Source organism: Medicago sativa, chromosome 7 (assembly GCF_051527215.1).
Source record: "Medicago sativa cultivar Bolivia chromosome 7, Bolivia_mono, whole genome shotgun sequence".
NCBI lineage: Eukaryota > Viridiplantae > Streptophyta > Magnoliopsida > Fabales > Fabaceae > Medicago > Medicago sativa.
Window position 1 is genome coordinate 76,009,863 of NC_140755.1, and position 10,605 is coordinate 76,020,467.

The window sequence follows — 10,605 nt, forward strand, 5'->3', positions numbered from 1 at the left end:
GGCAAGGTGAACTGGATGCGCAAAAAACTGCACCATTGCAACAAATATGATAATTTGTGAACATTGATAATAGGTATATATAGCTGATATTTTCATAATTTGGGTCACTCAAAAATTTGAGGTCATATGTTGTTGCTCATACTCATCAAGCTTTGTGTCAGCCCTGATAAGTGATAAAATATTCAGACATCTTAAGCAAGTTGTCAGAAGTTTGGTTTTTAGTTCTTGCGAGTTGATAAAATTTGATTGAGAGGAAACTCATCTTATGGGTCTAACAAGTTTATTTGCCATAAATTAATCACTGCTATCTATAACATGGTAAACCGTGTTTTTTTTACATAATTTATATTAGATAATAGAAATGCTTCAATAGTTAAATCATTCATGTAAGTTCACATGTTTTTGGTTTTTGTCCCTATATATTTTTTTGTTCTAAAACAAATCTTGTAAGTTAAAAACGTTTTGCTTTTGTTCCTGCCGTCTTCATCCGTTACAAAAACGCGCATGTGGCAAACAAAGATGACATGGCAGATGCTGCCGTGGCAAACGACGCTTATTTAGCAAAGCGGATGATGAGTTACACAATGAGAGGGACCAAAACTAAAGAACGAAATTCGCAAAGGGATCAAAACCAAAAAACGAGAAGACAAAAAATTCATATTTAAAAACCTTGGTTCTTCCCTCTATTTTTGTCTTTCTTCCTCCATTTTCATCTTAGCCGCACACCTTCGCCATTTCTTACACTCATATCCTCCATTTCAACTAAAAGTTCTTAGATATATCATAAAACTGTAAAATTTCCATGATTTCCACAAAAGCATAGTTCTTTTGCACAATGATTTGTTCTTTGGAGATCACACTTCAAGATTATATCCCCTTCAAACTCTAGTTTTCCAGAGTATAAATTTGGAGCTGATCATCATATTTTTCAACAATCTGCTAAGGATAACCATGGTCCTTTGAAATACGTCACTGAACAAAAAGTTTCTAAATTGTCAGAGCAGAACAAACGTATCTTAGTTTGTGACCTTGCCAATATATTTGACAAGAACTTGTCTTTAACCGTTTAGTTGTCTAATAAGGTTCTATATTTTATTGAGGCCTGTTATTAATTCTTTTTCTTTCATGGATAGAAAAAGTCATTCAAATATGTAATGGTCAAGAAAGGGAAAAAAAGGTAAAAAAACTCATGTTTAGATTAGATCATTTTTCGATTGTCGAAGATGGGTAGAAGAAATGGTGAAGGTGTGCGGCTAACATAAAATGGAGGAAGAAAGACATGAAGACGATGGAAGAACCAAGGTTTTTAAATTTGAATTTTTTGTCTTCTCATTTTTTCGGTTTTGGTCCTTCTACGAATTTTATTTTTTGGTTTCGGTCCCTCTCAATGTGTGACTCGTCATCTACTTTGCCAAATGAGCATCGTCAGCCACTGTCACATCAACCTCTATTTGCCATATATACATTTTTGTCACGGATGATGACGGTATGGACTAAAATCAAAACGTTTGCATCTTACAGAATTTGTTTTACAACAAAAAAGATACAGAGACGAAATCCAAAAACACGCGACGACGATTTAACTATTTAATTAAGCCTAATGGAAATGAAAATCCAACAATCTAATATCCTAAAAAACATGTTTTATATTTATTCAAAAAACGTGTCAACATTTTGTCAAAAAAGTGTCAATATCTTTATAAAAAAAGTGTCAACATTATTATGAAAAAATAAGATTGATTTTAGAAATCGACATGATGAAAAACCTTAAAGCTTTTCCCACTTAAAAACAAGAGTGATAGTTTTTGTATATAAAAAAAAAATGATGGTGCGGTACCAAAAAGACAAAGATCAGGATATAACCAAAAAAAAGACAAAGATCAGGATAAAGTGTGACAACTTTTTTCTAAAATAATTTAATTATTTACATAAATATATTTCTTTTTGGTGTTCTTTTTTTTTTTTTGAGAGGTTGGTGTTATTTACTTAAATATTGTTTTGACCAAAACTAACTTAGATATTATTAATTAAAAAAAAAAGTTCAATACAAAAAGGAAAAATATCAAAAACATGGTGACTAGACCAAAAACAGACTGCCCTAACTATACTGTATGAGCAACCATGTTCGTTTGTCGTTGAATAAAATTCACTTCAAAGCTATAATTTAAAACTAACTTAGTAGTAATATGAGAAACTATGACATTAAACTTAGCTTAGACACATCATTCCTAGGAGAAAAAAATATTATATTTTTGGTAAATAGACAAAATCATAATGACTATTGGAAATTGACATTGACACATATAAATAGAGGAGTTGGGTTTCGAATATTAATCACATGTTCTATCTAATAATTTTGACAGTTTTATCAGTTGAGTTATAAATAGATATTTTAAGAGATTAATTAATCTTTTCATTTTGTTTGGTGGTGTGATGATAATTAATTAATCATTTGAGAATTAGATTAGTCCCACAAATAAGCACAAGAATATCTTGATATAACCTAAAAAATATTGAGAAAGTATATTTGTATAATCATTTTAAAATAACTTTTAGGACAACATTATTTTTCCTAAAAAACAATAAAATAGAGAGGGAAAAACTTAAAGCCATGAAAGAATTGGCAACAAAAAGATTTTAATCATGTGTCACCTTTTTATTTTAAAAACATAAAAGCAGTACCTATAATGTATTTTGTCCGGTCATGCATCATGTCATTCACACCATATAACAAGCCTCAAATAGAAAAAATAATAATACTGCTTGTATGAAATAAAGTTGTCTTAATACGTTGTACAAATACCATTTTTCAAGTATATTATTCAATTCAACCATTGCGGATCCTAACTTTGAATGATGAGAAATTTTGTAGATACAATACCTACCTCACACCTCACATGTAAAATCTAAATTCCGTATGGTATGAGAATAGAAATAGGCAAAAGACATGAATTATGGTACTTATCCTAATCGAGAACGGTGAAGTGAAAGGCATGTGAGTGAAGGGAGTTTGACAACTGTCAGATCAGATCCTCTAAATCTATAAACAATCTTGTACTCCCTCATTCACTGTTTTTTACCGTTAAGATCTTTTGCCGCCGAAAATAATTATATCCACTTCCAACCGTTCGATCTAAAGCACTCCAACATCTTCTACTAAACTAAATAAGAAAATAAATGTCCGTTGATTTTACAATTTTGCCCTCAGAAGGGGTATTTTCGTCATTTAGTATAGTAATTGGGGGAGTGTTCCCCTATATATATGCTAAATTTCCTTCTTTCTCTCATTTCTCCACCAACTTTCTCTCACTACAAAACAGATTTCTTTCCCTTCTCTCTCTAAAAAAACAAAAACGTGTTCTTCTCCTTCTCTCTTCTCAAACACGGCCTCACTTCTCTTCTCTCCTTTCCATCAAATTTCACACATGCAAATATGATTTTGTAATCTTCAGCCTAATCTAATGATCTAACAAGTTCTAATTCTTCATTTCACCCACTCAATTCTGATTTATGGTGAGTTTTGTTTGATTGGGTTTTTGTGTTTTTGTTATTTCACACACTCAATTCTGATTTATGGTGAGTTTTGTTTAATTGGGTTTCTGTGTTTTTGTTATTGTTAATGAAATTGTTAATTATGTTGTTAATGTTGTTGATTTAATTGATGTTTTTTATTTGATCTTGTGATTTTGATTGTGTAGGTATGAAGAGGGCTGGAGAAGATAGTTGTTGATTTTAATTGTTGTTAATCTTTGATCAAAAACAGGTTTAGCTACAATTTTTTTAATTTATTTTCAGTTAATTAGTTTTAGTTTTTAAGTTGTTTACTGATTTTTTTTCCAGGACACTTCTAGATTTTAATCTATGATAATTTCATCCCATAAGGTATGTTCTATGTAAATTTATATTTAAATTGAATGTAAAAATGGTAGGCTCAAAATATTGATGTTGTAATTGTTTATTTCAATAGATTGTCTTGATAAAGAAATGTTGAAATGCACAGTGAAAAAGAAAAGAGGTGTTATCCAGTGACAGATTTCTGAGTTGCAAGTAGGCATATGCTAATAATGTTATGACCACTTGCATTTTGGACTAACTTTTGCATGACTTTTGTATCTACTGGTTTATCTATACAGTAACATGGTTTTAGCATAAATTTTCAGGAGGAGAGAGGACACTAGAGTGGGAATTGGCAAGGGTAAAAGTTTCTGCTAGCAGAATCATAATTGAAGGTAAATTACTTTTTTCTATGTAAGCATATAATAAATCAATTTTTCAGCTATAAATTACTTTGTGTTACCAATTTATGATATGAAAAGTTTTTTATTTGTGGGCTGAACAGGTGATAAGTTTTATGTGTATGTTGGTCAGGTTTAAATTAGTGATTTTCTGGGTTTGTTGATGATAAGTTTTCTTTGTGTAGACTTGAAAGTTTGATTGATTTTTAATGAATTTGGTTGATGAATCTAAATTTTTAATGTATTTTTCATACTATGCATATGTGGCAGAGGCAACACCAAAGCGTTTGATGAGGGTGATGGAGATTCCAGGACTCACTTTGGAACATCTTAAAAGCCATTTACAGGTATCATAATTTTTTTCCTGCACTGAATCCAAAAACTATAAGAGTTTGAGCTTATTTGATTTTCTGGTTATTACACAAATACAGTATAGTTCCTTATACAAGAATTGTATAAAGAATTGTATACAAGTATAGTTCCATCTCACGTTGAATTTTTTGTGATTAATTTGTTCTGTGTATATGGGTCTATCAAATTTTCATAGATTTTGAAATGAAATCTGAGGGTGGTTTAGTTAAGTATTAGGGTTTATGTAATAATCTGGAAAATGTTTAGTGAATCCACGGGTGGTACCTTTGTTGTACATTTTTCTGCTATGGTGTGATTTATAATTTTTGATCAGTGAAATAATGTCTGATTTATGCTTTTTGTTAATGGAATTAGGTGAGAATAAGCAAAGGAATATGGGGGTTGAAGGAAGAAACAGAAAAGTACTTCAAGATATCCAAAATCTTGTGATCAACCCGGCAGATCTTGGTGCTAATGCTAATGTCACCAAACGCCTCACAAGGTGCTGATTCCATAACTTTATAATTGAAATTAAATCATTACCACATGTTGTATATCTTTATAATTTGCCTGATTTTATTTGTTTTTATTGTTGTTGCAGGGCTCAGTTAGAGGCTCTTGCTCAAGCCGCAGCCGAGAAGAACAAGGTACATTTGTTGTTGCTGTTATCATGTTTACTTTGTTCCATTTTCAAAGGTTGTGTTTCCTTAGTACATTGTATCACTAAATTTGTTTTGATGGAACTCTTTTTGTTGTTGTAGAACATTGTTCCTGCAGCAAGGGTGGAACATGCTCAGAAGCAATGTAGACTAAGAATAAGAATGAACATAATTTGTCAAACACAGGCTACTTGTAGAGTTGTGCCCAAGGATTTGGTTGAGAACATTGATTCATCTTATAAGGATAATGAATTGACTGCAACTGAGTATATTGATGACATCTACAAGTATTACAAACTCTCTGAAGTAATGTTCTATGCTTTGTTTTGTGTTTCTTCTCTATATATATCTCTACTTTTTTTACATTCTCTAATATTTTGACTTTGATGAATGACACAGGATGATGTTCGTGTGCATGATTACATGGTTTCACAGCCAGATATAAATGCTAAGATGAGATCAATTCTTATTGACTGGTTGATTGAAGTGTATAGGAAATTTGAACTCATGCTGGAAACTTTCTATCTGACTCGATATTTATTGCCCATATTAGATGGATTTGGATCTGATGATTTGTCAAAACATTACATATATATTTTGTCAAAAAAGATATGCAGGCAATAACAATGATAGGGAATGAAGAAGGCATTCGAGGTTACTTGAAGGGTAACGTACCATAGGTTTGCATCGCTACGTATTAGGGCCATAACTTATAGAGTCATCCAGCTCTTTGCTTATGAAATTTTTAAGGTTAACTGTCAATTATCCTTCACAAATTTATTATATCACATGTTCAGGTCTAAGTTATACTTTTGGATTTGTAGAAAATATTAAAGGGAAAAAACGATTACCTCTCTGTTGTGGGAAGACTTGAAGCAGATGCATTTTCAGCCATGACATCAACTTTTTTGAGTAATAACAGTTCTCATTGAAAGGTTTAGTGCTTGTGCTAACACTCTTGAGCCACTTTCTTTCTTTTTGTAAAGTAACTTTTTATATTTTTCTCATACTTCAAATGTCAATTTATCTTACTTTGTTAATCATTTTCTTTAGATATTTCCCGTTTTAATGAAAAAAATTGTGGCTTTTCTTGGTGGCCTTGAGCATGGTAAGAGAGGAAAGTTTTGCATTGTGTTGGAACTTGAGTTTCAAGGTGTCAAAAAGAAGTTCACCATGCCTCAGGTTTGTGGCCACCCCTTTTTTAGTTGCTTGATTGAAGTATTGGTCTTCCTTATCCTTCATTATAACTTAATATACATGGTGTACCAATTTTCAGAGTTGGCCTGTACGTACACCGAGGCCTGTTGCATCAAAACTTGCAGCCGATACTCCTCTTCTTACTGGTCAGGTAAGCACAATTTTTATTATCAGAATCAAACCTAGCTTGCATGCATTGCCTTAGTAGTCTGAGTGAAGGATTTATATTTATTGGCTGTTGGTCTCCTATATTTCTTCTTGGTGAACCAAGTGATAGTTCTGGTTGTGTCTTTCACTTGGCAGGTTATGAGAAAGATTTGTTAAAATATGTTCGTGTCAGGGAGTTTGCTCCAGAATGAGAGTTTCATGATCCATGTCATTCCTTCATATTACCCAATGTCATCTGCAGGTAAACAATTATAGGTTTGGATTATGAAATGAATTATAAAGAATACAACAACTTTGTTTATATTTTTTGAAAAGAATTACGAGTTTGACTAAAACTACCTCTCATCGGTCTTAGTAATTCCACTTTGATGATATTTCATTCAAGTGGCCTCTGTCAAATCTGTGTGCTCAATCACTTTCTGAGCAATCATAGAACTTATATTCAATTAGTTTCATTGTTATCCTAATTAAGCATAAGGGATGGGCTTTTCAATTTTTCAAAATAAGAACTGTTGCTAATTAGAATCAAACAATATAGCAGCTCTTTGCTTATGTTAGTTTACTATGCAGATTTTTAATTTAGCTTTAGAAACTGTGGTACACACACACACACACACACACACACACACACACACACACACACACACACTATTGTTCTAGATGGTTACAACTGGTAGCACAATTGTGGTTCATACTTTTATGTATTTCGTTGTGTCAACGTTGTTGGCTTCTTTCAAGTGATAGGATTCTGAAGGTTAATTCATTAACTGTGTTTGTGTTAAGAATCCTTAGAATAGCCAGATAGAATAGCCCACATAATCGTCATTTTTTGTCGGAAATACATGGGATAGTTTAGAATTCAGAAGCCAAAAAAGGATGCTGTTTTGGATAAGAAAAGAAATGCTCTGTCAGCTGGTGAGAAGCACTCCAATTAGACTACATAATGAAATTAGACTGAATCAGGAAAAAGTGAGGCATCAAAGTTTAGGTGTTCAATTATTGTTTACAGATCTTAGTCTTTCAACTCACATAGGATGATTTATTCTTTTCATCAGGGACCTTTCTTATAATAATTTTGCTGGAGATCTGCCAAGTTCATTTGGTTCCTTGATAAACCTTGGTAGATTGTAAGTATCTTCTTTCATACGCCCCTCATCCTGTTTCCTTTATTTGATTTTCATTCCGTCCTATACTAAGAAAAGATTTTACTAAATTACGGGTCATGTTGATTTGATCTATAATGTGGTACTTATTGCAGGTTCCTGCAGCATAACATATTTATTCGACCAGTCACATACCTGACTGAGCTTCCACTCATTGATTTGTATGTTATCTCTACGCATTTCTCACGTTTACACTACCATTATTTGCTAATTTTTTTTTTCTTCCAGCAACATTCAGGAAAATCTATTTAGTGGCATTCTCCTACAACATTTTCAACATATTTATTTCTGGTTTTTTTTTTTTTGGAGTGAGGTTTGTTAATGCGCAAGATATTTTTGCGGCCTTGGCGCAGATATAGCATATACTCCTCCTTGATGTGTTTTTAAAACCCAAAATACCGACTCATTTCCAGGATTCCTTAATTTGCTATCTCTTTTAGTTTTGTCTTTATTTGTTAATTTTTCTGATGTCTTCGGTTTCTTTTCTTATTAGATAAATGGCAAAGCAGTAATGCTAGATGAGATAATAAACTATGTGCACTCACTGCAACAACAGGTTGAGGTAAGACAGCAGTGCCTTGCAATCTTTAAAGTATTAATTTATTACTATTATTCAAGGTTCAAACTTGACCTGTTTTGCACTGTGCACATGCTTAACACCAACGGAAATAAAAAAGGGAAATACTTCTATAAAATAATATAAAGGATTTAATCATTTCACTTAATAATGAATATTAAGAGATTGTTTTATGATAATTACATGACTTCAATTCCATTATATTTTGTTTTTTTTTTTTTGTGGCTATGCATCTTATTTTGCAGTAAGATGAATATGTGGGGTGTCCGGGGTTCGAACCCCGGCCCCTGCACATATTGTGCATTATCCCTTACCAAATGAGCTAAGCTCATGGGGACTTTTTTGCTTCCTTTTCTATCAGATGTAATATTGATCTTTCTTTCTCAACCCTCAACCTCCTAGGGCGATTCACATTCTCATAAATACTTCAATTTATTTATTTTTTGGATAGATAAATACTTCAATTTAGTTAATGGAATATTTTTATTTTTGAAATAAATTATACAAATAAAGTATGTCCCCAATCAAATTAAGGATATGCATGTTATTATTGAAATAAAGTTAATGTTATTTTAATTTTGCCTTCCATAGGTTTCCTTGCTGAATGTAATCTTACTCGAGACATGCCACACACATAATGCAGATATCTCTCTCAAATGAGATTTAAATTTTAGCTCCTCATGTTGTGAATGGATGTGATTTATTTAGTGACGTTAAGAATGTAAGCAGTTTGATAGTTGAACTGCCATGGACCAGAGCGGCTCTTATCCAAGGATGTAAGTGAGGATCTTAATCATACAGATTTAACTCCTTGGAAGTGAACTATTCACTTTGGAGGGTAAAGTAAATGATCTAAATTGTTGATGAGAAATTTAGCTATTGATGTACTGATATGCTTATGCCAAATCATAAATGTGTCCGAATATCAGTCATGGTCTCATGGATCTTCTCATCGACTGTTGACATTACCTACTTTATCTTCCAAAGAAAATTGTACACTTTAGAAAAGGATGCAACTTATTATCTGGAAATTGTTCAATTAGCATTAGATCCAACTTTCATAACATCAATCATCTTGGTTGCAATTTTATTGATGTTTTCATTATATTCTTAAAGGATATTGCGTATTAGCAATAATAGAGGATACAAGTTATATTTACAAAAGTTTCTAAATTGCAGTTATTCACTTTTGTCAAAATTCTACTGTGGTCATGTTAAGGATACAAGTTTGCTAACCTATCCTACACCTATATGTTCGATACTAATTATTCACATTGTTGATGATCTTAGCAACACCACTATATGAAAACTATTACTTCAATGACACTTAGAAATTATTTTGTGTATGATTTTTCCTTATTCCCATTGCAACAGCAATCTTTCTTTGTTTGTGCTGATAATGATTCGAAACAGTTTGGAAGCTGCACCCCCGCAAAGCGTTCTTCTGATGAAAAATATCGTAACAGTATCGCATCTACCGATTGTAACTTGACACAGTTTTCTTCCGCCAAGTTGGGCAAAGAAATTAAAACGGAGTGACCAGTTTCATCCTTGGGTATTTTTTGGAAGATATGCCATTGTATCTTGCGAAGTTATTTGATCTGCGGTCTATATTGTTATATCCTTCGCATAATGGCTTTTGATTTTGCATCAGCCATGGCTGCTTTTGGTTAGGTGTAATATATTAAGTTTGACATCAAAACTTACTACAATAAGTGTGTTGTGCTCAAATATGATGCATGTAAATATCCACTTTGTTGTACTTATAAATAACTATGTTTATATTAGTATCTACTAAATAACTATGTTTATATTAGTATCTACTAAACTCTGTGTTTATATTAGTATCTACTCTTCATACCAGATTACTCTTTGTATCATATAAAACCATAAAATTCTGATAAATAAACAATTTGAAGGTAAATGCAATATTCTTATATGCCTGTAATATCTATGTTTCAAATCAGTTTACTTTTAAGTATATTAAGAAATTTGTGTTTGCCTGTAATAATCTATTCCTTTATAACAAATTTTTTCGAAAAAAGGCAATTCACCCCGTGCGAAGCACGGGTTTGTAACTAGTTACCTTTTAAAATCCAACAATCATCTCTAATTATCCCAATAGTAGTGACATGACATGATATCACGTGAACCAATAAGTTTTAAACAAACATTAATTAGGGGATTTCGCCTTCAAGCAACAAAAAGAAAGAAATTCAACTTTATCCAGAAGCTGAGGGATTGAACTCCATATT

General features: G+C 32.1%; 1 protein-coding gene and 1 long non-coding RNA gene across 15 annotated transcripts; both read left to right on the top strand.

Annotated features, from left to right (window-relative positions):
* The first annotated feature begins 3,286 nt into the window (after window positions 1-3,286).
* LOC146908569 (cyclin-B1-4-like) lies at window positions 3,287-5,995 on the top strand. Of its 11 annotated transcripts, none has more exons than XM_085729882.1 (10): window positions 3,287-3,513; window positions 3,699-3,763; window positions 3,841-3,882; window positions 3,968-4,047; window positions 4,148-4,229; window positions 4,506-4,582; window positions 4,962-5,088; window positions 5,188-5,233; window positions 5,348-5,551; window positions 5,645-5,995. In XM_085729882.1, the coding sequence occupies exons 7-10, from the start codon at window positions 4,982-4,984 to the stop codon at window positions 5,867-5,869; spliced, it is 582 nt and encodes a 193-aa protein (XP_085586008.1). In that variant the 5' UTR covers window positions 3,287-3,513; window positions 3,699-3,763; window positions 3,841-3,882; window positions 3,968-4,047; window positions 4,148-4,229; window positions 4,506-4,582; window positions 4,962-4,981; the 3' UTR covers window positions 5,870-5,995. The 11 variants fall into 11 exon arrangements, with proteins under 11 accessions (XP_085586008.1, XP_085586003.1, XP_085586011.1 ...); XM_085729877.1 differs by having other exon boundaries at window positions 4,161-4,229; XM_085729885.1 differs by having other exon boundaries at window positions 3,852-3,882.
* A 74-nt stretch (window positions 5,996-6,069) lies between these two features.
* On the top strand, window positions 6,070-9,941 carry LOC146908570 (uncharacterized). 4 transcript variants are annotated; one of them, XR_015020401.1, is made up of 8 exons: window positions 6,070-6,180; window positions 6,299-6,427; window positions 6,522-6,593; window positions 7,666-7,737; window positions 7,869-7,934; window positions 8,267-8,335; window positions 8,942-9,126; window positions 9,725-9,941. It is a non-coding gene; the product is annotated as an uncharacterized LOC146908570 (long non-coding RNA). The 4 variants fall into 4 exon arrangements; XR_015020403.1 differs by lacking the exon at window positions 8,942-9,126 and having other exon boundaries at window positions 9,764-9,941; XR_015020402.1 differs by lacking the exon at window positions 9,725-9,941 and having other exon boundaries at window positions 8,994-9,221.
* The last annotated feature ends 664 nt before the right edge of the window (window positions 9,942-10,605 follow it).

Excerpts from the sequence above, each read along its gene's own strand:
- LOC146908569 (XM_085729882.1), top strand. The coding sequence starts at position 4,982 with ATGGGGGTTGAAGGAAGAAACAGAAAAGTACTTCAAGATATCCAAAAT. Across the intron at positions 5,089-5,187 it reads GTCACCAAACGCCTCACAAG|GGCTCAGTTAGAGGCTCTTG; the intron begins GTGCTGATTCCA and ends TTGTTGTTGCAG. Across the intron at positions 5,552-5,644 it reads AGTATTACAAACTCTCTGAA|GATGATGTTCGTGTGCATGA; the intron begins GTAATGTTCTAT and ends TGAATGACACAG.